This window comes from Pongo pygmaeus, chromosome 3 (genome assembly GCF_028885625.2).
Source record: "Pongo pygmaeus isolate AG05252 chromosome 3, NHGRI_mPonPyg2-v2.0_pri, whole genome shotgun sequence".
Lineage (NCBI taxonomy): Eukaryota > Metazoa > Chordata > Mammalia > Primates > Hominidae > Pongo > Pongo pygmaeus.
This window is the reverse complement of record NC_072376.2, coordinates 166,073,110-166,100,965: the sequence shown is the minus strand read 5'-3', so window position 1 is coordinate 166,100,965 and position 27,856 is coordinate 166,073,110. Positions and strand designations below refer to the sequence as shown.

General features: G+C 45.7%; 2 protein-coding genes across 5 annotated transcripts in view; both read right to left on the bottom strand.

Moving 5' to 3' along the window:
* The window catches only part of TRIM2 (tripartite motif containing 2), a 186,054-nt gene extending 184,238 nt beyond the window's left edge, over positions 1-1,816 (bottom strand). For 2 of the 4 annotated variants that reach the window (XM_054485298.2, XM_063664211.1), the window contains exon 1: positions 1,598-1,816. The gene's annotated coding sequence lies outside the window, so the exon portion shown is untranslated. Of the gene's footprint in view, positions 1-939; positions 1,116-1,597 lie in introns of those variants that run through there. The other 2 variants (XM_063664209.1, XM_063664210.1) reach the window with 1 other exon arrangement.
* On the bottom strand, positions 373-26,644 carry LOC129034616 (basic proline-rich protein-like; the record flags this gene model as incomplete). The annotated part of the gene is given in 8 exon segments (XM_063664408.1): positions 373-645; positions 839-978; positions 1,083-1,363; positions 1,461-1,706; positions 1,891-2,012; positions 17,056-17,160; positions 20,060-20,156; positions 24,777-26,644. Coding segments are annotated over 8 exon segments (3,132 nt in total), but the record flags the coding sequence as incomplete, so codon positions are not given.
* Positions 26,645-27,856: the final 1,212 nt, after the last annotated feature.

The following is a 27,856-nucleotide window of genomic DNA, read 5'->3' as shown; positions in this document are numbered from 1 at the left end:
AATGCACTTGAAACATTAAACAGGACGTTCTGAAACCACGTGACTGGAACGCTCCTCGGAACCTTTAGGGAAGGGCCAAGGTTCTTTAAGAAATGTGTAAACCACAGAGACACACACCCTTGCATGATGCCAGCTCTGTAAAATTAAAACCTTGTCTGGAATTAAATATAAAACTGAGTTGAACTTCAAGATTCCTTTTAGCAATCAATAGTAAGGAAAAAAAAAAAACCCACACCCCCCTCACACTCATATTTTGGGGAGAAAGGAGGGAATTGAGGTCTTTTCACTTCATGTCTGCCCTGTTAAACCCCTTGTGCGAAGAGAAGGAAGAAACGAGTTCTGGGCGCGGCGAGAGACTGAGGCCTGCAGGGCTCAGAAATCCCAAAGGCGCTGAGATCTCAAAGGAACCCGGACGCGCCGGCTCCGGTGCCCGGACTCAGCGATGCGCGCTGCTCCCTGAGACGCCGCCACGCCCGTGTCCCTGCAGGACCGGCCACAGCCGCCACTGAGCAGCGCACAAAGGTCCCCACGGGCTGGAACACTGGCCTCATCTCGTTTCGAGCCAACCGTAAAACGCGCCTTCTTTCCATTTTCAAAAGGGGCCGGAAAGATCGGGGGTGGGACGGGGCTGCCTGCCCTGGCTGCCTAGGCCCAAGGTTATTTCCTTTGTGTGTGGATCCCCAAAACACAGGGCCGTTCCAAGCCCGGCGCTGGCAACCCTGCACTCACGCCCCCGTCTGCAGCCTTCCGGGCTGTCGCCTCCTCGCCAGCGCGCACCACCTCCAGACGAGGCGTGGCGACGCGCGTCTCGGGGCCCTCACGCAGCCCCGCCGCACACGAGCCCGCCTCTCCTATCCCTGCCTTTCCGTCCCCGCCACAGGTCTGGAAGCTTTAAGCGCCTAGCCGCCTGCCAGCAGCGCGGGGGCCGCAGATACTCACGTTTCCAATTGTGTCCCGAAGCTCGCACTGCCCCCGCCGCTGTAATTAGAAGGACTGGAAAGCGCTCTGAGAGCTGCCTTTCAGGCAGCGAGAGGTGACAAGCAGGCGACCAGCTGAAAGCCCCTCATTTTCTGCAAGCTCACTCAAAATGCTCCTCAGTGCAGCCAGCGCAGCTGCCAGGTTTAATAACTGTGTCAGACAGCCCGCCCCTCCCCCACAAGGAGCCACAAAGACGACAGGCGGGGAACGAAATCCGCATGCCCAGCCGCAGCCACCCGGCCTCAGCCCCAGCGACGCCGCCGCTGGAGTGATTGTGCAGGGAAAGACCATGAAAAGGTGCAAATGCCAGCCCTGACCTAGGAATTCTCCAGAGACCTCTTTCTTCACTCCGAGCAGAAATCGGATCCTTTTCCCAATAGTATTTCTGAAACAAAACAAGAGGCAGGCGCCTTTCCAGTTAACCTAACATGCATTTCAAATGCAAAAGGCTCTTTCGCAGCAACACTCATCCCTATTTCTACTGGATTTCTGGGTATCGGTGGGATATTCTGCGCACCATGCAAAGCGTAAGGAGCTCATTCAACTGCTCTGCTCCCATTTCAGTCGCGCGCACCAACGCTCCTGTCTGTCCCCAGGACCCTGGCCAACAGAACCTTACTGTCTGAGGGGGCTCCTTGGCAGTTCCTCGTTGATTTGGACCATTTCCAAAGCACGGGCAGCTCCTCGATAGCGACTCAATCTTGTCAAGCAGGAAGGAATCAGTGGTTCTGTTTTGCAAATGGAGTATCAAAGTAAAGTACTCCACCGAAATTAGTTATTTTATAACATATATATATTTATGTATAAAAAGACTGATCCCGAGCGCACGGCAGCCCGGCGACCACGCCCCAGGCCCCGAGTGCCCAGACTCCGCCCAGAGAGCCCTTCCCCGAGAGGCCCAGCCAGCCGCACCTGCCTCTGCGGGGGGTGGTTTCCCTGGAAACTCCGGAGAGCCTGTTCTCCCTCCAGACACGCGGTTCCCTTGACAACTGCGACTTAGCACTAGGCCTTCTAAGAAGAATGTCCATGAATGCCTGTTTTAAATCACAGATTCAAAGAGATTGACGAGGGTGGTTGGGCAGGAATAAGACGGCAGTGATTTGGGGGAATGGAAAAGGGGCCGCGCGAGCCTGAGTGGGGTCAGTGGCTATCGCAGTCGAGGGACTGCGTCGCTCGCCCTTCCCTACCAGTGAGTTAATACCTGGCTTTAGAATGAATTCCATCATTCCCTTCGGCTTATTTCCTTTTCTCTATTTATTTTCCTTAAGATACTATTTAAACAGTTATTTTGCACCGACAGAGCACTAGCTGGCTCCAGGTAGGAGTGAGGAGAAGCCCGTAAAGATGTATGAAACAGAGGTGAGACTTCGTGGGAATAATATTTGGCTATAGATGATCTCGTGCACAGAAATTCAAGAATTGTTTCAAATACAGTCTTGCATCATCAGGCCATGATTCTTATGAAATTTCACTCATGATTTCAGTCGGTTTCTATGGAGAAAAGAGGAAGTGGAGATGAGACTATGCATATTTGTTAAACATTTAAATGTTCACATGCCACCTGGTTCCTTTTGTTTTGGTTTTGTTGTTGTTGTTTTTTGTTTGTTGAGACACAGCTTCACTCTGTTGCCCAGGCTGGAGTGCAGTGGTGCCATCTTTGCTCACTGCAACCTCCGCTTCCTGGGTTCAGGTGATTCTCAAGTCTCAGCTTCCCGAATAGCTGGGAATACAGGCGTGAGCCACCAAGCCCGGCTAATTTTTGTATTTTTAGTAGAGATAGGGTTTCACCATGTTGGCCAGGCTGGTCTTGAACTCCTGGCCTCAAGTGATCCGCCCACCTTGGCCTCCTCAAGTACAGCTATTACAGGTGCGAGCCACCGCCTGACCTCTGTCTTGTTACTTTTGGTTACAGACATATCATACTAATCACACCACAAATAGGTGCTAAAAGGTAAAATGAAACAAGTTAATGAGCTTGCATCTAAGGCATAAGAAGATTGTATATAAAAAAAATTACACATGCCCCATTCTGGTTTCTCCTATGATCAATTATGTATTCCGTATTTGAGCTATTAAAAGTTAAAAATCAGTGGCATGTTTGAATTAATGAGATTTTACTATACACATTATGGTAATATGATTATATTAATCTCTGGGTTGAGACTGAAATATGTACATACAAATGCATCCTTTAAAAAGTCATAAATTCATTTCTGAAAATTTTCACATGCATCCAATTTTCACAAAGCAAGTGATATTTCCATATGCTAGGGAAACAGTTTATGCAAAATAAAACACATAAGAAAATTTCTTCATAAAGCAAAAAAACCTTTTTGTTAAGAAAAATCATGCCTGTAATCCCAGCACTTTGGGAGGCTGAGGCGGGTGGATCATGAGGTCAGGAGATCAAGACCATACTGGCCAACATGGTGAAACCCTGTCTCTACTACAATACAAAAAAAAAAATTAGCCAGGTGTGGTGGTATGCGCATGTAGTCCCAGCTACTCCGGAGGCTGAGGCAAGGGAATCGCTTGAATCTGGGAGTCAGAGATTGCAGTAAGATAAGATCGCACCACAGCACTCCAGCCTGGCGACAGAGCGAGACTCCATCTCAAAAAAAAAGAAAGAGAAAAATCATCTAATTTCTGTTTTTAAATTTTATTTATTTATTTATTATTTTGAGATGGAGTCTCACTCTGTCACCCAGGCTGGAGTGCAGAGGTGTGATTCTGGCTTACTGTAACCTCTGCCTCCCAGGTTCAAGTCATTCTCCTGCCTCAGCTTCTGGAGTAGCTGGGGCTCACCACCAAGCCCGGCTAATTTTTGAATTTTTAGAAGAGTCGGAGTTTCACCATGTTGGCCAGGCCTGTCTCGAACTCCTGACCTCAAGTGATCCACCCATCTCAGCCTCCCAAAATGCTGAGATTACAGGTGTGAGCCTGTGCCTAGCCTAATTTGTTTTGAAAATTCACATGCTGTATCCTGAATCTGCTTTGAAGCACAAATTTTGTAAACATGTGACACACATGTTTATTTGCAAATGGAGATCCCTAAAGCAGAAATATGTATACCCAGCAATAGAATAGACATCCCTACATAGGCATCTCCTAACACATTTCATGTTTGAGAAAACAGAAAATTCTAAACAGATCATCTTCACTTTTAACAAAAATTAACAGTGAATATTGTAGAAGTCAGTTAAAAGATACTAAGAATGCAGTCATTGAAAAATGTCTTTCTAAAGGATAATTAAGAGCAGGATGATTATATTCAGAATATTATATTAACTGATAATATTAAGTGAGATTCAAAACGGTAGATGTGATTCCAATCTTTTTCAAAATTATATGTGTGTATACTTACGACTATGATGATTTGAGGGAATTCTTGGCTTTATACTTGCCAATTTTTTTTTATTTTTCTTTTCATCTTTTTCTTTTTTCTTTTTTTCTTACTGTGCCCGCCAGGTTGCAGTGCAGTGGTACAAACATGGCTGACTGAAGCCTTGATCTCCTGGGCTCAAGTAATCCTTCTGCCTCAGCCTCTCTGAGTAGCTGGGACTACAGGTGTGTACCACCATGCTTGACTAATTAAAAAAAATTTTTTTTTGTAGAGACAGGGTCTTGCCATGTTGCCCAGGTTGGCCTCAAACTCCTGGGCTGAAGTAATCCTCTCGCCTTGGCCTCCCAAAGTGCTGGGATTATAGGCATGAGCCACCACGCCTGGCAATATTTTCTATTTCATTTTATTTTATATTTTATTTATTTAAGAGACAAGGTCTCGCTATGTTGTCCAGGCTGGTCTTGAACTCCTGGCCTCAATCAGTCCTCCTGCCTTGACCCCTATATTTTCCATGACAAACATTTCCATGGATAGCAGTGTGGTAGAGTGGTTAAGTTGGTTGCTTCAAAGTCAGAGGCCAGGTGCAGTGGCTCATGCTTGTAATCCCAGCACTTTGCGGGGCTGAGGTGGGAGGCCAGGAGGCTTGAGGCCAGGAGGCTGAGACCAGCCTGGGCAACATAGGGAGATCCTGTCCTACCAAAAATAAAAAATTAGCTGGGTGTGGTGGTGGGTGCCTGTAGTTCCAGCTACTCAGGAGACTAAGATGGGAGGATCCCTTGAGCCTAAGAGATTGAGGCTGCAATGAGCTTTGACTGCATCATTGCATTCCAGCCTAAGAGGCAGAGTGAGACTCTCTAAAAAACAAACAAATAAACAACCCCCCAAAAGTCGGATAGATCTGGCTTTAAATCTCAGCTGATACCTCCTGTGTGTTCTCATTTGAAAAATGGGAGTAATAATAGCATGTTACTCAGCATGGTTGGAAGGATTAAGTGAGATAATGCCTGAAGAATACTCAGCACAGGACCCGGCACATGGAAGAATGTGCTCATTTTGGCAAATGTGTTTATCCCAATTTGTAGGCTTTTTTTTTTTCCAGCATTTTAGTTCTACATTGGACATTTTTGACCCTTCAATTAGACCTTCTTTTTCTTCTCCTTCTCCTTCGTCTTCGTCTTTCTTCTTCTTCTGACAGGATCTCACTGTGTTACCCAGGCTAGAGTGCAGTGGCGAGATCACAGCTCACAGCAGCCTCCACTTCCGGGGCTCAAGTGATCCTCCCACCTCAGCCTCTTGAGTAGTTGGGACCACAAGCACATGCCCCCAATCCCAGCTAATTTTTTAAATTTTTAATAGAGAAGAGGTCTTGCTATGTTGCCCAGTGGGTCTCAAACTCCTGAGCTCAAGCAATTGTCTCACCTTGGCCTTCCAAAGTGCCCAGCCCATTGTTATTAATATTTTATAAATGCAACATTGCTTATATTTGTCCACAGCTTTTACCGATATTTCTCATCATTTCTTTTTGCTTCTCAGAATGTCCTTCTGGGATCATTCTCCTTTTCCTTAAAGTACATCCCTGGGAAGATTCATAGAGTGTTTTGTTACTGAATTATCTCAGCTTTGGTTTGATAATGTCTTCATTTTGGTTTTGTTCTTGATATACAGTTTCATTTGACATGATTTTGGGGTTCATGGTTATTTCTTCTTTCTTTCTTTTTTTTTTTTTTTGAGACAGAGTCTCACTCATCGCCCAGGCTGGCATGAATGCAATGTTGTGATTATGGCTCACTGAAGCCTTGATCTCTTGGGCTCAAGTGATCCTCCCACCTCAGCCTCCAGAGTAGCTGGGACTATGGGTGCATGCCACATGCCTAATTTTTTGTATTTTTTTTGTAGAAACAGGGTTTCACCATGTTGCCCAGGCTGGTCTCAAACTCCTGGCCTCAAGCAATCCACCTACCTTGGCCTCCTAAAGTGCTGGGATTACGGATGTGAGCCGCCATGCCCAGTGTCATGGTTATTTTCAAGTAATACTTTGAAATATAATTCCGCTGTCTTACAGCTTCACTGTTGCTATTGAGGAATCAGCTGCCATCTAATTTTTGCTTTTTTTCTAGTTAATCTGTCAACTTTAGGTATTTTGCTTCATATTATGCTTGTATTCCATTATATTATTTTTACAAAATGTCAAACACACTTATTTAATATTCCATACCAATCACTCTAGTATTCAGCCTTTGCAGGTTTAACTCAGCAGCTTTTTGTCTCAGCTGACACTTACTCCTGTCTTATTTTCCTGTTTATTTAGTAGTTTTTAATTATGGTGAATTCTTGTACCTGGAAACTTTATCCTGTGGGAACTCTGTGTTAAAGTGCAATGCCCAGGTAGGTGAATTAGGAAGATTGGGACACTTCCCACATGAAACCACTTTAAAATAAATGTTATGTTTAAAGTTTTCAAGCCCAGTAGCAAGTGTAAATTTCAGGCTCACACACTTGTGAGTTGGAGCATATGGTTGGGCAATTCTGAGCATTTCTCCATACTTCACCCAGAGCCAAGCCTGAGATAGGTAACATGGTGTTATGTAGGTACATTTTTCCCTTGTATGATCATTGTGTTCCTTTTCAGGGGTTCTGGCTTCAGATTGGGCATCTGTTATCTGGCCTCCAGCCCTGCTCAAGCCCCAGGCTTTTTATCTCCTTCCCTTGTATGTGGCTCATTCAAATTCAAACCGTAAGCCATGGAGGGTTGGCAGACATTCTCCACCCCCACCCACAAAAAGGCCTGCTCTACCCTGTTTCCCTCGTGCAATGAAACTTTCTTACAGTTCGGCTTTTTTTTTTTTTTGGAGATAGAGTCTCGCTCCATCGACCAGGCTGGAGTGCAGCGGTGTGATCTCAGCTCACTGCAACCTCCGCCTCCCAGGTTCAAGCAATTCTCCTGCCTCAGCCTCTGGAGTAGCTAGGATTACAGGTGCATGCCATCATGCCTGGCTAATTTTTGTATTTTAGTAGAGACGGGGTTTCACTAGGTTGGCCAGGCTGGTCTCAAACTCCTGACCTCAGGTGATCCACCCACCTCAGCTTCCCAAAGTACTGGGATTACAGATGTGAGCCACCGTGACCAGCCAGTTCTGTCTTTTATTAACTTTACCATCAGCCAAGCAGAGCTTTGAAATAATAAGACAAATAATCCAATTTAAAAAGTGGGCTAAAGATTTGAACAGACATTTTACTAAAGAATGAACAGGCATGGTGGCTCATGCCTGTAATCCCAGTGCATTGGGAGGCTAAGTCAGGATGACTGCTTGAGCCCAGGAGTTTGAGACTAGCCTGGGCAACATAGTGAGGCTCCGTCTCTACAAATACAAAAAATAAAATTAGCTGGGCCTTGTGGTGCACGGCTGTAGTCCTAGCTACTAGGCAGGCTGAGATGTGAAGATCTCTTGAGTCGGGGAGTTCAAGGTTACGGTGAGCTATGATCATGCCACTGCACTTCAGCCTGAGCAACAGAGCAAGACTTGTCTAAAAAAAAAAGATATACAAGGATAGCAAATAAGCATATGAAAAGAAGCCTAACACTATTAGTCATTAGGGAAATGCAAATTAAAACCACAATGAAATGCCACTACATGAGAATAGTTAAAAATCAAAAAGACTGACAATATCAAGTATTGTCAAGAATGTGGAACAACTGGAACTCTCCTACATTGCTGGTAGAAGTGTAAAATGGTGTAGCTGCTTTTGGAAACAATTTAGCAGGTTTCTTATGAAGTTAAACATACACATACCATATGTATTAGTTTTCTATCGTTGTAACAAATCATCACAAACAGTGGCTTAAAACTACATTTATTTGTTAGCTCACAGTTCTCATAGTTCTATAGGTCAGCAGGCTTGAACATTGTGGCGGGTTTTCTGCTCATGGTATCACAGGATGAACTCGATGGTGTTGATTGGGCTGAATTCTCTTCTGGAGGCTCTAGGATGAAATCCACCTCCAAGTTCATTCAGGCTGTTGGCAGAATTCAGTTCCTTGAAGTTGCAGAACTGCAGTCACCATTTTCCTCTTTTTTTTTTTGAGATGGAATGTCACTCTCGGCTCACCACAACTTCTGCCTTCCGGGTTCAAGTGATTCTCCTGCCTCAGCCTCCCAAGTAGCTGGGATTACAAACATGTGCCACCATGCCTGGCTAATTTTGTATTTTTAGTAGAGATGGGGTTTCTCCATGTTGGTCAGGCTGGTCTTGAACTCCCGACCTCAGGTGATCAGCCCACCTTGGCCTCCCAAAGTGCTGGGATTACAGACGTGAGCCACCGCACCCGGCCTGCAGTCATCATTTCCTTGCTGGCTGTCAGCTGGGGCCTCTCAGCTGCTGAGGCCACCCACATTTCTTCTTAGGGAAGTCCTTCATCTTCAAGTCAGTATGGACACATTGAATCCCCCTGTGCTTCAGATCTCTCCGACTTTCTTTTTTGCTTGCCAGCATTTAAAGGGCTCACATGATTAGATTAGACCCCCTCAGATAATCTCGCTTTACCCTGTAAGATAATCATGGGAGCGATAGCTTAAGTTTTATAATCATAAATTTTACCCATAATCAAAGGGGTAGTGATTATCAAAGGGCTAGATCACTAGGAGTCATTTTTAGAGCTCTGCTTACCATACCCAGCCATTCAACTCCTAGGTATCTACCTAAGAAAAGTAAAAACGTATGTCTACCCAAAGACTTGTAGGTGAATATTTATATCAACTTTATTCACAATAGCTAAAAACCAGAATGAACTCAAATGTCCATTAATTGGTGAATTAATCAAACAAATCGTGGTATATCGAATCAGTAGAATACTACTTACCAAGAGAAAGACACAGACTTCTGACATGCATCACAAGAAGAAATCTCAGAAGCACCATGTTACATGACAGAAGACTACATATGATTTAATTTATAGGAAATTTTAGAAAAAGCAAAACAGGAAGCAGATCAGCGGATGCCTGGGGTCAGAAGGTAGCGGGAAGGGACTGGCCATAAAGGGGCACAAGGGAACTTCAGGAGTGATGGACGTGTGCTATGTCATGATGTGGTGGCAGTGACAGGACTCTATACATTTGTCAATACTCATTGAATTGTACAGTTAAAATCAGTGAATTTCATTGTATGTAAATTATAACAACAAAATTGGCAAAACAGTCTTTTTAAAATATTTTATTCAGCAGTTTAAGATGCTCTATATTGGGAGTTTCTCTACGCATTTAATTCACAAAATTCATGTGAGACTTTCTTAACATGCCTAAATATGTCTGTGTTTTAACTGATAGCACTTACTGTAGGTGGGCTTGCATAGGTATTTGATGATTACCTAGCTCCCTTGTGCTAGACTGTAAACCCAAGTGGACAGGCCACGCATGTCTGTGCTCACCATTGTACCCTATACCTGGCACTTACTGGGCCTTTAAGAAATATTTGTTGAATAAATGCATAAACCCTCCCCCAGAGCAAATCTGAACACTGGAAAATCTGATTATACATCTTTCCTCCAGCTGATCTCTGATTACCTTCGATTTCATTACTAAAATCTTTTCTGAGCCACAAATGAAAGTGGGAGAGTTAGAAATCTTTCATTTAACCCCATTACGTTATAGAAACCACTTATCCTCGTTGCCTTTATCTGGGCTGCATGCCCGGTGTGCACTTAGAGTGTCACCATATGGGCTGAGAGGGAGGACATTCAGCAGCCAAGGGCTGTGTCTGTGGGCTGCTGTGTCTGACCCCGCTGATCTCCTTCCATTTCCAGTCTTCTTTTGTCACCACAGACTAAGCATCCTATTTCACCTCAAGGCTTAAATCCAAGGTTTTCCTTTTAATGCATACATAATTCATCTAAGCATTAAAAAATAGTATTAGTCAGAGGGCAATGTGATTGGAATCAGGTGAGAAATTAATGGAAGCCAAAGAATGCAGAGGCCTTTGGGCTGGAGCCAACAGCCCCTTTGGAGAGGAATGAGGCCAGGAAGCCACCAGACATTTCTCTGTTTAGGGAATGAATTAGATCATCCACTCATTTGACCTTGGTCTTCAGTTACTTATCTGTGAATGTCACACCCTCCTCCTTTCCAGGTCAGAACCAAGGTGCAAAAATGCCAAGTGCCAAAATCCTTCCTGGTTATTGTGATCCATCAACAGGAAAAAATAAAAAATTAAAAAAAATAACAACAACAAAACACACACACACACACACACAAGAATCAGGCATTTCTCTTGTCTTTGTTCTTAGTAGAGAAATCTGTAAGCACAAATTGTATAAATTTGGTGGCTTCTCTTAAAATGTAATGTAGTACACATTGGCTATTTGATACCCTGCATCTATATTCTCTGCTGACTACAAGAACACAGATTTCCAGAGTGAATTTGGCTTGAGTGGGACTGAACCCTCCCCAAGTGCCTGGAGTGGTTTCTGGCTGGCTTAAACCAATGGGCACACCCACCATGCCCCCAAGCCAAATGGACTGGTTTGGAGACTGGCACTACCAAATCAGAGGCAACAAGCCAGGAGAAGACATTAGCTGGGGCTTTTGGGAAAAATAAATCTATTTTATCATAGCTCTGAAAAAGAGACCATCCCTTTTACCCGAATGGTGAATTTTGGAGCAGCTACAGCCTTTTTCCAGTAATCGAGATCCTGGAGCAGCCTCTGGGGCCACCTTGTGGAATCTGTGGATAAAGCCAACACCATATAAAGTAGATTGAGGACAGAAGGCAGGGTGTTGGTGACATTTTTTGAGCTGCTGGATCAAATGTCACCTGAAATTATTACCTTTAGAGTTTTAGTTACCATTAAGTCAATAAACTATCTTTATCTTATAGGCCAGCCTGGTTTCAATTTCCTTTTGTATTTGGTGCAAATCACTTTCATTTGTAATTTTTTAAAAAATTTTTATTGTATTTATTTATTTATTTATTTATTTATTTTTTGAGACAAGGTCTTGCTCCGTCGCCCAGGCTAGAGTGCAGTGGCAACATCTCAGCTCACTGCAACCTCCGCATCCCAGGTTCAAGCAATTCTCGTGCCTCAGTCACTGAGTAGTGGGGATTACAGGTGTGTGTCAACACACCCGGCTAATTTTTGTGTTTTTAGTAGAGACCGGGTTTCGCCATGTTGCCCAGGCTGGCCTTGAACTCCTGAACTCAAGTGATCTGCCTGCCTTGGCCTCCCAAAGTGCTGGGATTATAGGTGTGAGCCACCGTGGCTGGCCAAGTCTGTTCTTAACCAGTTCTCCATACTCTTCTCAAGTCAAACCTGTCTACCACAGTTGAAATCATTCCAGTATTTCATCCAAACAACAGCCATTCATTACTACCTTACCCTAATCCAACCTGAGATCATGAAAGCTCTTTTCTGTAAATGAACCACCTTCCACCTGCCCTTTAATTCCTGCCACTCTTTGTCTCTGGGGGCTGACACAGAGGAGGAGAGAACTCCTTGCAGAGGTGGGAAAGTTGTGGGTTTGGAGATTCACACTTTGCTTTCCCACCCATCAGTTAAAATCTTAGGCACCCTCAGTCAGAAATCTCCCTTTCGCAGATCAAAGCAGGCAGCTCCTTTGGAGAAGCCTAGAGCCCTTCCACCTCCTCTTCATTTCTGTGGCTGCCTGGCAGCTGCTGGCTGCACACCTGTGCACAGGGCTCCATTGTTTTCCCTGTGCACTTGTCTCATGCTTTCTCTTAAAATGTTGCCTCTTCTCATTCTTGAAGCACAAAAGCACATAGCATGGGTCTAATATATATATTTTTTTGAATAGAAAGAAAGAGGCTGGGCATGGTGGTTCATGCCTGTAATCCCAGCACTTTGGGAGGCCGAGGCGGGTGGATCACCTGAGGTCAGGATTTCGAGACTAGCCTGGCCAACATGGCAAAACCCTGTCTCTGCTAAAAATACATATTAGCCGGGCATGGTGGCACATGCCTGTAATCCCAGCTACTCTGGAGGCTGAGGCAGAAGAATCACTTGAACCCAGGAGGCAGAGGTTTCAGTGAGCTGAGATGCATCACTACACTCCAGTCTGGACTACAGAGCAAGACTCTGTTAAAGCAAAAAAAAAAAAAAAGAAGGAAAGGGAAGGGAAGGGAGGGGAAGGGAAGGGATGGGAGGAAGGAGGGAGGGAAGGTAGGAAGGAAGGAAGGGAGGGAGGGAGGGAGGGAGGAGGGAAGGAAGGAAGGAAAAGAAGAAAGAAAGAAAGAAGAAAAAGAAAGAAAGAAAAGAAAGAAAGAAGGAAAGGAAGAAAAAGAAAGAAAGAAAGAGAAAGAGAGAAAGAAAGAAAGAAAGAAAGAAAGAAGAAAAGAAAGAAAAGTATTTGAACAGCAGTATGGTCTGTCACTGGCTGGCTGGTTCCGCAAGGGGAACTGGGATTTTTGCAAGCACCTACCCAGCTCCTCTATGCATGTCTTTTGTTTCAGCTGCCCCACGCTCTAGTAGGCAGGTATCTTATTCCCATTTTACACATGGGGAGACAGGGGGACTTGCCCAGGGTCACAGAGCAGTGGTGGGGCCACACTTTGAACCAGGCTGTGTGGTTCTGATGCTTAGGCTCTCATACTGCACCACCCAGGGAAAAGCCAGGACTGTGGGCTGGGGGCAGCTGGGCCTTCAGGTTGAGAACGAGAGGCACTGCCGTACCAAAGGCCACCAGGATTGCTAATCAAAGCAGAAATTAAGGCCCCATGTGGCACCTAATAAAAGGCTGAGGAGAGCATAGCCTTAGAGTCAGGAGCAACAGGGAGGCCAGGCACAGTGGTTCATGCCTATAATTCCAGGACTTTGGGAGGCTGAGGTGGGAGGATGGCTTGAGCCCAGGAGTTTGAGACCAGCCTGGGCAACATAGGGAAACCCTGTCTTTAAAAAAAAAAAATTAAAAACTAGCTGGATGTGATGTCATACACCTGTGGTCCCAGCTACTCAGGAGGCTGAGCTGGGAGGATCATCTGGGCCCGGAGGCAGAGGTTGCAGTGAGCCGAGATTGCACCACTGTGCTCCAGCCTGGGTGACCCTATCTCAAAGAAAAGAAAAGAAAAGAAAAAGAACATCAGGGAAGTGGGGAAGGGACAAGGGACAAGGAGTGTGGCAAAGGGCCAGAAGCAAAAACCCAACTTTTGTTCCCTTCATTTTGCCCAAAGTAGCCACAGCTTTAATGGGGAGTGCGGGCAGCAGGGGCCTGGTGAGGGCTGCCGCACCCCGGGGGACTGAGGTCACAGTCTCACTGTTGCTCAGAACTCCACGGTAGCTTCTTTCCACTGAGCAGGGCCTTCCCCTGAATTCCTGTTAAACCTCAATCTTTCCTGGTCATATGAACATTCATTATGTGGTTTTATGACATTTTGTCATCCTCCATTCCCTGTCTCCAACAACTCCAACAAAAACGTGCCTTTCTGGAGATGGATGGTGATGATGGTTGCACAACAGTGTGAATGTATTTAGTGCCATGGAACCGTATGCTTAAGAATGGTGAAGATGGTAAGTGTTATGTATATTTTACCACCATTAAAAACTGTGATTAAAAACGTGCTTATCCAAACTTTTCACTGACTTATACTTAGGTACTGTGACTTTATGGCCACACTGAAACATTCTAGAGGCTTGTACCAAATGTTCCCCGCCCATTCCATCCCCCACTTCAGCCTCACTCACACTTCTACAAGCTGAGGCCAGTCTGGACTGGGCAAGAGGGGTCAGGTGCGTGGGCATGGGGGGAGGGGGTCTGTATTAGTCAGGGTTTTCTAGAGGGACAGAACTAATAGGATAGATGTATATATAAAAGGGAGTTTATTAAGGAGAATTGACTCACACAATCACAAGGTCCCACAATAGGCTATCTGCAAGCTGAGGAGCAAGGAAGCCAGTCCGAGTCCCAAAACCTCAAAAGTAGGAAGGCTGACAGTGCAGCCTTCAGTCTGTGGCCAAAGGCCCAAGAGACCCTGGCAAACCACTGGTGTAAGTTCAAGAGTCCAAAAGAACTTGGAGCCTGATGTTCGAAGGCACGAAGCATCCAGCACGGGAGAAATATGAAGGCTGGAAGACTCAGCCTGTCTATTCCTTCCATGTTTTTCTGCCTGCTTTTATCCTAGACGCGCTGACAGCTGATTAGATGGTGCCCACCCACATTGAGGGTGGGGCTGCCTCTCCCAGTCCACTGACTCAAATGTTAATCTCCTTTGGCAACACCCTCACAGACACACCCAGGATCAATACTTTGCATCCTTCAATCCAATCATATTGACACTCAATATTAACCATCACAAGGTATTTGCCGTCAAAACAGAGCAGTGGTCCCTGCTCCTCTTGGCCTGGTGAAGCTTTGGTGCCAGTGTCTGCAATTTTAGACACAATATAAATCAAAGCATGCATAGAATTCACTGGCCTGAGAAGGCACAGTGCATGCATATGTAGGGCTTTTGGCAGCACTGGCGTTTCTAAGGCAGGTACTGGGCATAAAATCTCCTTTCCTGCAGGTACTAGAAACAAAGTGTATTCTCCAACACATGGTACAGGAGAGGCCCCGGGGTATGGAAACTTCTGGGAGTGGAGCCAGGGACCCCTTTCTGATGTTTTATAGTGTTTAGTTTCTTCCTTGATTTCAGCGAGCATAACAATGTTCTCTGTTCATATTGCCTATATTAGCATTTGCTGGTTTGTAAAATTCAGAAATTGACTCAAAATAGGCAGCGTATTGAAGTGCCACAGGTATGACTCTATGTTATATTACAAAGGAGTGGGGAGAAAATTAGTTATTAAAACATGATAATAACAGCTAACATTACTGAGTTTTATTCTGTACCAGGCACTGGGCTAATTGTTTTTCATGTTGTAGGTTACGTAATCATCCCAGCCCTATGTGGCAGGCTGGTGGCACAGATGAGGAAGTTGTGGCACAAAGCGATAATTTAGCTTACTCCAGATCCCAGGGGACAATAAATGGCAAAGCCATTGCAGGCGGCCTAATATCAGAGCCCCTCATGCTTTCTGTTATATAAAAGCACAGTGGAACCTGCTGTATATGAGGTTATTGATGAATCCTTTTTTAAAAAACAGAAACATTAAGTACTGAAGACAATTGTACCACAAATCTTTCTATTTTGTTTATTCAGATTTTCATTTATCAGATTTTATTTTTATTTTATCTGATTTTAAGTGCAACACACTTTCATATAGTTCACTCAAGATATTTTGAGGCAAATTTAACCTTGCATTGTCAAAGCCATGATCACAATTCAGTAATTGTTATGCCCTGCAGCGATTAAGACAGAAATGAACATTTCTACTACCAATGGCTTTTGTTTAAAAGAAGAAAAGGGGCACTTAACTCTCTAAGGCATAGAAGGCTTCTGTCATTTTAGATAAGCCGCCAGCCACCAACCAGAACCCACAGGCCAGGGGTGGGTGTCCCCATTCAGATAAGGACTGCGTATGACCAAGGCAGGAAATAAAATAAAACCCAAACAGCAGTTGTGAGGGGGGTAAAGATGCCGATGCCAATGAGGTCCTTGGGTGCTTTCTCCTTTTCAACCAATGCCAGCCTGAACTGTCTCCCAGGAATGCCAGACCCCCTGATGTGTGTGGTCAGTGATTCTTGGCTCACACTGGATCGGGGTTGTTCAGGGCTGGTGGAATCCAGTGCCCGACCCCTGGAACCTGAGAAGCAGATTTCTCCCTCGGGAGCCTCTTGGGCTGCTTTGGCTTGAGAAACAGCTGCTAATTCTGGTAATTTCTGGCCTCACTCTCCTTTTTTGGAGTGACAGGGTCTTGCTCTGTCACCCAGGCTGGAGTACAGTGGCACAATCATAGCTCACTGCAGCCTTGAACTCCTGTGCTCAAGGGATCCTCCTTCCTTGGCCTCCCAAGTAGCTGGGACTACAGGTCCCCACCACCATGCCCGTTTTTGTTTTTTTTTTACTTTTGTAGAGATGGGGTCTTGCTGTGTTGCCCAGGCTGGGCTCCAATTTGGGCCTCAAGCGATCCTCCCACCTCTGCCAGTTGAAATGCTGAGATTACAGGTGTGAGCCACTGCACCCAGCCATGCTTTTATTTTTCACCCTCCCACACAGCATCCTCCACCCTTTCTCCTACATGCTCCTTCTCAGTAACTCAGACTGAAGGATCCTTGGTGTTAAACACCTACCATGCATCTATCACTGCCACTGAATAATAATAATAAAAAACCCCACCTCTTTTAGAAAGCTCAATAAAGTAATGGGGGGAACCATCCTCTTGAGACCTTCCCTTCCCTCTTTCTCATATTGAAACATTAAAAAAAATAGAGAGCTCCCCTAAGACATATTAAATACCATTTAATTTGGAAAGATTCCATTTATCAGACGCACAGCAATTCTTTCACTGTAATTTGGCAAGTTCGATGCCAAGTTAACACCGCCCTCCGTCTAGCAGTCTCCTGAAGATTGTGAGTCACCTGCAATTCTGCATCCTCGGCCTGGGGGAGGAGTGAAAAGCATGCCAGGAGAGGCAGTACTTGGAGAGTGTGACTCCTGAACTTCCAGACCTTCATTTATGGTTTTCATATATGGTTTTCCAACTCAATAGAGACGGGTGTTACCTGCTTTTGTTATTCTGCAGTTCCTGACACTGCTCAGATGTAAGGTTATCTGTCCCACCGTAGCTGACATGGGACCAAGCACTGGATGCAGAAGGAGTTGGGTTCCAGGGAACCAGCTCCTCATAGTACTTTAATGGCCACTGCAGATGTATCTTCTGGCACCTGGCTGACAATCTCCCGTGAGTAATCTAATGTCTCTCCCTTTCTTGCACAGCTCAGGCTCTCCTGTTCTGTCTGCAGGAAAAACGCAAGTGGGTTATTTTCTCCAAAACACAACTTTACTTCCGCCTTTGTTAAAATCCCCATGCTCCTCCCAGCCAGGTGTAGCCAGCGGGGCCTGTGGACTTTTCGGGGGAATGACATCAGCTAGTCAGCGCCCGCCATGAAGTGCCAGAGTATTCTCAGCTGCAGCTCTTCATGCGTGGGGCCGTTTCCCGGGTGCCTCTCTATCAGCAAAGATGCTGCCCTGCCTGCAGAAAGTCTCATTTCAATTCTGGAAACACTCACTTGGCATCTCCCTTCTGGAGTATCTGCTTCAAAACCATTCTATCTGGGATTTACACTGCAATCATTGTCCTAGTCAGCTTTTTCTACTTTTCACTTTTGAAAATCATAATGAGGGTGACAATGTGAAATCCCACAGTATTTTACAACTAGTACATATGGCGAGGGAAAGAGCGTGAAAACCCTCACAGGTGTCTACCACAAGGCCAGGAGCTTTGCTTTATCAATCATGTAAAAGCGCATCAAGAAAATAGCTGTGTGTCTATGTATGCAAGTGTATATCCATGTACTTACACATAAAACAATATTATTATTAAAAAGTAGCTACAGACTGGGCGTGGTGGCCCACGCCTGTAATCCCTGCACTTTGGGAGGCCGAGGCAGGCGGATCACGATGTCAGGAGATCGAGACCACCCTGGCTAACATGGTAAAACCCTATCTCTACTAAAAATACAAAAATTAGCCAGGCATGGTGGCACGTGCCTGTAGTCCCAGCTACTCAGGAAGCTGAGGCAGGAGAATTGCTTGAACCCAGGAGGCACAGGCTGCAGTGAGCCGAGATTGTGCCACTGCACTCCAGCCTGAGTGACAGAGTGAGACTCCATCTCAAAAAAAAAAAAGTAACTACAATAAAATAAATTTTGACAAAGAAAAAAATCACCCACTATTCTTTCATTGATGCAACAATGATTTTCCTTTCTTTCTTTCTTTCCTTCTTTCTTCTCTTTCTTTCTTTCCTTCCTTCCTTCTTTCTCTTTCTTTCTTTCCTTCTTTCCTTCCTTTCTTCCTTCCTTCTTTCTCTTTCTCTCTCTTTCTTTCTTTCTTTCCTTCTTTCTTTTCTTTCTTTCTTTCTCTCTCTCTCTCTCTCCCTTCCTTCCTTTCTTCCTTCCTTCCTTCCTTCCTCCCTCCCTCCCTCCCTCCCTCCCTCCCTTCTTTCTTTCTTTCTTTCTTTCTTTCTTTCTTTCTTTCTTTCTTTCTTTCTTTCTTTCTTTCTTTCTTTCTTTCTTTCTTTTTCTTCTTTCTTTCTTACAGGGTCTTACTCTGTTGCCCAGGCTGGAGTGCAGTGGCATGATTATAGCTTACAGCAGCCTCAGACTCCTGGGCTGAAGTGATCCTCTTGCCTCAGCCTCCTGAGTACCCAGGACTACAGGAGCATGCCAGTACACCCAACTAATTTTTAAATTTTTTGTAGAGATGGGGTCTTACCATGTTGTCCAGGCTGGTCTTAAACTCCTGGGCTCAAGCAATGCTCCTGCCTGAGCCTCCCAAAGTGCTGGGATTACAGGAGTAAGTAAAAATTATATTCATAATGGTGTATTCCATTCCCACCTTTGCCAAATACATACATTTTGTATGTTGGATCACAGAACACATGCAGTTTTATTTTCTGATATAGGAATTACAGTTGACAGTTGTGTTTTTCTTTGCATCTGCCCTCACAGCATATCATATAACCTGTATTTCTATTCTAACAATGATTTCCCTGCACCACAATTAATATTTGTGCACCAATCTCCCCTTTTCCTGGAGGAGAGAGAAAGGGTCATATTTATCTTTAGGTTCCTAGTGTGCAGCACAGTGTCTGGTACACAGTAGGCACTTGATAAGTGCCTGTTGAATGAGTGATTACAAGTACAGTGTAATTGGACAAGGTGAGTCTAGCCTGGAATTTTTGCTGTTCAAGGGGCTGTTTGTATGGAGTCCAGAGTCCATGGGAACCTTGACATTTAGCACATGGGATTAGAGGGGAGAGCCTGAAATGTGCAAGAAGCATTCCCGTAGTAACTTCTCAGTAAGATAGAATCTAGCAGCAAGACGCTGGGTAGACATGCAAAGGCACGGGGCGAGAAGAGCCACAGCTTGACGTGGAGCGGCTCAGGCCTTGGGTGGACCTGCTGAGTCACAGGCCTTGAGGATTGCTGTTTGCCTAATGAGATTTCAAAGTACCCAGAGCTCCCATAGCGTTCAGATCTAGTTTGCCAGAGTAATAAAGAACATACACTTTGGCCAGGCACGGTGGCTCACACCTGTAATCCCAACACTTTGGGAGGCCAAGATGGGTGGATCATCTGAGGTCAGGAGTTCGAGACCAGCCTGACCAATATGGTGAAACCCCGTCTCTACTAAAATTGCAAAAATTAGTTGGGCATGGTGGCATGCATCTGTAGTCCCAGCTACTCAGGAAGCTGAGGCAGGAGAATCGCTGAAATCCGGGAGGCAGAGGTTGCAGTGAGCCGAGATTGTGCCACTCCAGCCTGGGCAACAGAGTGAGACTCTGTCTCAAAAAAAAAAAAAGAACATACACTTTTTGAGGTAACTAATGATCCTTGATATGATTAATAACCCCAACCTGAATCTGCATGATTCAAATGGATCAGGTTCAAAGCAAATAGCAAAATGAAAGGCAAATTGAATTTTCATTGTCAAGGAAGTGGTCTGAGAAGGATTCTGGAAAGGCAGCAGTGGTGACAGCGTAGTCTTTTAATCACACCAATTCCCCCACAAAACCAGAAGAGCAACCAAGTAGCAAAACCAAAAACCCACAGAACTTTATAATGAAACTGGAAGTTAGGCTGTCCCCACAAATCCCAAACTACAAGCAACAAAGAGCAAACCACCAACACCTACAAGGCCTGCATGGTAATCAGTATCAGTGCGGAAGAAAGGTGAGGGAGGCAGTGGGGCATCAGCACAGGAGACGCCCGAGGCAGTCATCAGGTGTTCCCTGGAAAGCAAGATGGAGCCATTTGAGAAGAGCAGCCGAAACCAGAAGGGCCTTGCTCAGCCCCATGGTGGGTCACGTGAGAAGTCCCTGGTAGCTCAGAGGAGGCCAGAGCTGTCTAACCCCCGTGAGCTCTCTAACCAGTCCAGCCAGGGCACCCTTCAGGCACAGAACTCCACACTGAGGACAAATTGTGGGAGCACAGTCAAAACAGATCAGGATGTGGACTGCTCAGACAGGAAAACACAAGGTCCAGATAAAAGTGGTGGAGGGGAACAGCATCAGGAAATCTCGGAAAGCAAGTTACACAAACACACACACACACACACATTGAAAAACCAGAGGGTGCTCTGTGAAGACAGAAAATCCATGCTGCCTCCTTCTAAACTTAAGGACAATTGATTTTGCTTATAAATGAATAATACGAAAATAAAACCAAATTCCATAGAAAAGTCTTAAGAAAAAAAAAAGAATAAATGCAGAATAACAATACTACAGACATTGTAAGCACACCAGGAAAAAAAAGTCCACAGAAAAGATCGCAACTATAACTTTCTCTTTGAAAATGAGCTAAGAGACATTAAGAAAATGATATGACTGGACAGACATTTCTCCAAAGAAAACATACAAATGGCCAATAAGCACATAAAAATATATTCACCATCATTAGCCACCAGGGAAATGCATGTCAAAACCACAATGAAAAACCACTTGAGTAGGCCAGGCGCTGTGGCTCATGCCTGTAATCCCAGCACTTTGGGAGGCCGAGGCGGGTGGATCATGAGGTCAGGAGATCGAGACCATCTTGGCCAACATGGTGAAACCCCATCTCTACTAAAAATACAAAAATTAGCAAGATGTGGTGGTGCATGCCTGTAGTCCCAGCTACTCAGGAGGCTGAGGCAGGAGAATCGCTTGAACCCAGGAGGTGGAGGCTGTAGTGAGCCAAGATCATGTCACTGCACTGTACTCCAGCCTGGGTGACAGAGCGAGACTCTGTCTCAAAAAAACAAAAAACAAAAAACAAAAAAAAACCCAATTGAACACTTAGTAGGTTGGCTATAAAAGACAGATAATAACAAGTGTTGACAAGAACGTGGAGGAATAGAAACCTTCATACACTGCTGGTGGGAATTTAAAATGGTTCAGAAACTCTGAAAAACAGCTTGGCAGTACCCCACAAGGTTAAACATAGAGGACCATATGACCCAGCATTTCTACTCCTAGTTTTATACCCAAGAGAACTGAAAACATGCCTACACAAAAACTTGTGCATGAGGCTGGGCATGGTGGCTCATGCCTGTAACCCCAGCACTTCAGGAGGCTGAGCCAGGAGGATCGCTTGAGCCCAGGAGTCTGAGACCAGCCTAGGCAACATGGCAAGACCCCATCCCTAAAAAAATTCAAAAAAATTAGCCAGGCTTGGTGGTGTGCACCTGTAGTCCCAACTACTTGGGAGGCTGAGGTGGGAGGATTGCTTGAGCCTGGGAGGCAGAGGTTGCAGTGAGCCATGATTGTGCCACTGAACTCCAGCCTGGGCAACAGAGGAAGGCTCTGTCTCAAAAAGAAACAAACAAAAAATGTGTACATGAATATTGATAGCAGTGTCATTAATAAAAGCTGAAAAGTGGAAATAATCCTAATGTATATCAACGAATGAATGGGTAGACAAATATTACGTCTATACATGGAATGTTATTTAGCCATAAAAGGTAGTAAAGTATTGTTACATGCCATTACATGGATGAACCTTGAAAACATTGCACTAAAAAGCCAGACACAAAAGACCACATATTGTATGATTTTATGAATATGAAATGTCTGAATAGACAAATCTATAAAGACAGAAAGTAGATTAGTGGTTGCCTTGGGAGCAGGGAAAGACAGAGGTAGTGACTGCTAATTTCTAATTTTTTCTGAGTTCTATCACCGCAGTTTTGAATATGTCTAATTCTGATTTGTGTTATTTTGTCTTTTGTAATTGTCTTCCCTTAAATAAGAGCTTTTTGATAAAAAAAATTTACATAGCATACAGTTCAGCTACTTAAAGTGTATAATTCAATGGTTTTTGGTATATTCATAGAGCTATGTCAAAAGGACTCAGAATCCAATATGAAGAGGTGCCATTGGTCAAATAAGGGACAATTTGAGTATCAAGAAACATAATGAATCCATCGATTGAAATCATGAAATATTTTTTAAATTCATGAGTTTACAAGGATATAAATAAATCTCATTGGTCACCTTTAGAGGGCGATGAGGAACTGTTATCATTAACTATTATGTATAACAAACTCCTCCCAAGACGAAGCAGTGTAAACACCAGTTCTATCATGCATATGGATTCTGTATTTCAGGACTTCAGATAGAGCCTGGTGGACCTGGCTCCGTGACATCTGGGACCTCAGCTGGAAAGACCAAATGGCTGGGACTGGAGCCATCTGGGGGCCACTTCACTTGCACATTTGGGTCTGGGTTGGGATAACTGAAGCCTGTGCTCAGCTGGGCTGCTAACCAGAGTGCCCATATGCGGCCTTTCTGAGGTGGTGTTCTCAGCGGAGCTGGATTTCTCACAGGGCAGCCATGGGCTCCATGAGGAAACAAGGTAGAAGCTGTGTGGCCTTTTATGATGTAGGCATGGAAGTCACAAATTGTCTTTTTTTTTTTTAAAATAGAGTCTTGCTCTGTCACCCAGGCTGGAGTGCAGTGGTGCAATCTTGGCTCACTACAATCTCTGCCTCCTGGGTTCAAGCAATTCTCCTGCCTCAGCCTCCTGAGTAGTTGGGATTACAGGTGTCCACCACCACGCCTGGCTAATTTTTGCATTTTTAGTAAAGACAGGGTTTCACCATGTTGGCCAGGCTGGTCTCAAACTCCTGACCTCAGGCGATCTGCCTGCCTTGGCCTCCCAAAGTGCTGGGATTACAGGCAGGAGCCACTGCACCTGGCACAAATTGTCATTTTTAATGCTCTCCCATGCCCCTCCAGATTCAACAAGCGGGATGTAGACCCCATCTCTTGAAGGCAGAAGTGCTGCAGAATTTGCAGTCAAGTTTTACAACCACCACGGGAACACATTCACTTTCTTGAAAACTGGGTAATTAAAGCAAAGAAAATCAAGTTTTTTTTCTATGTGAACTGTACCACGGAGAAATCAAATACAGCATGAAGGGCAGAAATGCTTACTAAAAGTATTTTAACTAGAGGATGAAAAATAAATGGTGACATTAGAATATCATCATTTTGCAGACCACATAAATCTAGCCACTGAGCTGATGAAAGAACACAGCACTACCTAGAATCTTGCTAAAGAGACAACACGAGTCTAGGGATAGAACAGGAATCTGACGCAGCCTCTGGCCCCAGCTTCCAAGTTGGCAGGAAAGACAGACAGAGGAACATGTTGGTTGAATTGTACCATGAGCCTGCAGTCACCTCAGAGCCAGACTCTGAGATGTTCTACACATCAAATACCCCAGGTTCTTCAGCAGGCAAACTGCAAGGAATGAAGAGAAGCCTATACATTAAAATAAACTTAAAAGACATAAAGTAGAAAAATTGGGGGAGGTGCAGACTAAACTAAAGTGTCTAGTCAGGCACATTTGGATCCTAAAACCAAAAAGAAACAGGAAAGTCATTACAGTAAAAGGACAGTGGTTCCTTTTTGGGGAAGGGAGGGAGTTGAGGCTGGAACAGCACAATGGAGGGTTCTGGGGTGACTGGCTCTTTTGGTTACATGGGCGTTCACCTTATTATGACTCATTAAGATCTACTTTTATTTTGGAAGGTTTCTATATGTTTTATTTTACAATAAAAAGTAAAAGAGGAGCAGAGAAATACAGAAAGAAAGTGATTTTGATGATGGTGGTGGTGATTGAGGCAGTGGTGGTGATGGCGGTGATGGCAGTGGTGATGGTATTGGTGGTGGGGGTGGTGGTGGTGGGGTGGTAATGGTGGTGGTAGTGATATGGTAGTGGTGTGGGTGGTGATGATGGTGATGGTGGTGGTGGTGATGGTGATGGTGGTGATGGTAGTGGTGGTGATGGTGGTGGTGGTGGTAATGGTGGTGGTGGTGATATGGTGGTGATGGTGATGGTGGTGATGGTAGTGGTGGTGATGGTGGTGGTGGTGGTGATGGTGGTGGTGATAGTGGTGGTGATGGCACTGGTGGTAATGGTGGTGGTAGTGATATGGTGGTGGTGGTGATGGTGGTGATGGTGATGGTGGTGGTAATGGTGGTGGTAGTGATATGGTGGTGATGGTGGTGGTGATGGTGATGATGGTGATGGTAGTGGTGGTGCTAATGGTGGTGGTAGTGATATGGTGGTGATGGTGCTGGTGGTGGTGATGGTGGTGGTGGTGGTAGTGATGGTGCTGTTGGTAAGGTGATGGTAGTGATATGGTGGTGATGGTGGTGATGGTAGTGGTGGTGGTAATGGTGGTGGCAATGATATAGTGGTGATGGTGATGGTGGTGATGGTGGTGGTAATGATATGGTGGTTTTGGTGGTGATGGTGGTGGGGGTGGTGATGCTGGTGGTGGTGATGGTGGTAGTGATGGTGCTATTATTGGTAATGGTGATGGTAGTGATGTGGTGATGGTGATGGTGGTGGTGGTGGTGGTAATGGTGGTGGTAATGATGTGGTGATAAGTGATGGAGGTGATGGTGGTGGTGGGGGTGGTGATGGTGATGGTGGTGATAGTGGTGGTGGGGGTGGTGATGGTGGTCATGGTGGTGGTGATGGTGATGGTGGTGATAGTGGTGATGGTGGTGGTGGTGGTGGTGATGGTGATGGTGGTGATAGTGGTGGTGGGGGTGGTGATGGTGGTGGTGGTGGTGATGGTGGTGGTGGGGGTGGTGATGGTGGTGGTGGTGATGGTGGTGGTGGTGGTGGTGATGGTGGTGGTGGTGATAGTGGTGGTGGGGGTGGTGATGGTGGTGATAGTGGTGATGGTGGTGGTGGGGGTGGTGATGGTAGTGGTGGTGGTGGTGATGGTGATGGTGATAGTGGTGATGGTGGTGGTGGTGGTGGTGATGGTGGTGGTGGTGATAGTGGTGGTGGGGGTGGTGATGGTGATAGTGGTGGTGGGGGTGGTGATGGTGGTCATGGTGGTGGTGATGGTGATGGTGGTGATAGTGGTGATGGTGGTGGTGGTGGTGGGGGTGGTGGTGGTGGTGATAGTGGTGGTGGGGGTGGTGATGGTGGTGGTGGGGGTGGTGATGGTGGTCATGGTGGTGGTGATGGTGATGGTGGTGATAGTGGTGATGGTGGTGGTGGTGGTGGGGGTGGTGGTGGTGGTGATAGTGGTGATGGTGGTGGTGGTGGTGGGGGTGGTGATGGTGATGGTGGTGATAGTGGTGGGGGGGGTGGTGATGGTGGTGATGGTGGTGGTGGTGATGGTGATGGTGATGGTGGTGATAGTGGTGGTGGGGGTGGTGATGGTGATGGTGATAGTGGTGATGGTGGTGGTGGTGGTGGTGATGGTGATGGTGGTGATAGTGGTGGTGGTGGTGGTGGTGACGGTGATGGTGGTGATAGTGGTGGTGGGGGTGGTGATGGTGGTGGTGGTGGTGATGGTGGTGGTGGTGGTGGTAATGGTGGTGGTAATGATATGGTGGTGATAAGTGATGGAGGTGATGGTGGTGGTGGGGGTGGTGATGGTAGTGGTGGTGGTGGTGATGGTGATGGTGGTGATAGTGGTGGTGGGGGTGGTGATGGTGGTGGTGGTGGTGGTGATGGTGATGGTGGTGATAGTGGTGATGGTGGTGGTGGTGGTGATGGTGGTGGTGGTGATAGTGGTGGTGGGGGTGGTGATGGTGGTGATAGTGGTGATGGTGGTGGTGGGGGTGGTGATGGTGGTGATAGTGGTGATGGTGGTGGTGGTGATGGTGATGGTGATAGTGGTGATGGTGGTGGTGGTGGTGGTGATGGTGGTGGTGGTGATAGTGGTGGTGGTGGTGGTGGTGACGGTGATGGTGGTGATAGTGGTGGTGGGGGTGGTGATGGTGGTGGTGGTGGTGGTGATGGTGGTGGTGGTGGTGGTGGTAATGGTGGTGGTAATGGTATGGTGGTGATAAGTGATGGAGGTGATGGTGGTGGTGGGGGTGGTGATGGTAGTGGTGGTGGTGGTGATGGTGATGGTGGTGATAGTGGTGGTGGGGGTGGTGATGGTGGTGGTGGTGATGATGGTGATGGTGGTGATAGTGGTGATGGTGGTGGTGGTGGTGGTGATGGTGATGGTGGTGATAGTGGTGGTGGGGGTGGTGATGGTGGTGGTGGTGGTGATGGTGATGGTGGTCATAGTGGTGATGGTGGTGGTGGTGGTGGTGATGGTGATGGTGGTGGTGGTGATGGTGGTGGTGGTGATAGTGGTGGTGGGGGTGGTGATGGTGGTGGTGGTGGTGGTGATGGTGATGATGGTGGTGATGGGGGTGGTGATGGTGGTGGTGGTGATGATGGTGGTGATGGTGGTGGTGGGGGTGGTAATGGTGGTGGTGGTAATGGTGGTGGTGGTGGTGATGGTGATAGTGGTATGGTGATGATGATGGTGGTGATGGTGGTGGTGGTGGTGGTGATGGTGGAGGTAGTGGTATGTTGGTGGTTGTGGTGATGGTGGTGGTGATGGTGTTGGTGGTGATGGCAGTGGTGACAGTAGTGGTGGTGGGGGCAATGGTGGCAGTTGTGGTGATGGTGGTAGTGGTGGTGGTGATGGTGGTGGCTAACATTTATTGAACACTTATTAAATGCAAGGCACTGTGCCCAGCACCTACCACAGGTTAGCTCATTTAATTCCCCCCACTATTATCTCCCTTTTTCATATAGTGAGACTGAGATTTACAAACTTAAAGTAATCTTCCCAAGGTCTTATGTTACTGAGTGATACACCTGAAATTTGCTGATGATCCACAAACTGAATAGTCCCACAAGTGAGGTTAAGGGAATGGCAAGGCCATGAGGATTCTATTCCCCTCTTCTCGGCTGAGTGAAGAAAAAAAGTAAATACAGAGTATTTTGCTCTGTAATCTTCAGTCTGGAGAGACTGAAATAAATGTTTCACTTTTGATAAACAGGACTTTAGGGGAGTAGAGAATATTGCTCTAAGCACTTTGTGATAAATTATTGATTTTATTTGGGATTTACATAGAATAATTTATCTTCATGTAGTGATTTTAAAGATCCAGTTATCTTTACTGAAAACAAATGTCCTACACGCCTTTGCTATTTATCTTGTTTCTACTCTTTTAAAAGGAAGGCTTTGTTTGTTTGTTTTTTAGGGATAGGGTCTCGCTCTGTTGTCCAAGCTGGGGTACAGGGGCGCGATCACAGTGCCCTGCAGCCTGGAACTCCCAGGCTCAAGGGACTCTCCCACTTCAGCCTCCTGAGTAGCTGGGACTAGAGAAATGGCCGCCACGTCTGGCTAATTTTTGTATTTTTTGTAGACAGGGTCTCTCTATGTTACCCAGGCTGGTCTGGAACTCTTGGGCTCAAGCGATCCTTCTGCCTCAGCCTCCCAAAGTGCTTGGATTACAGGTGAGAGCCATTGCGCAAGGCCAGGAAGCTGTTTAAATCATATAAATTCAAAAATAATTCAAATAGAGAAAGAAAATAAATCGTTAGATTTTTAAAATGAAATTTTGGCTATAAAAGATAGTCATACCTTTTTAAGAAACACGATTAAAAGAATAGATTCTCTGGCCTCTC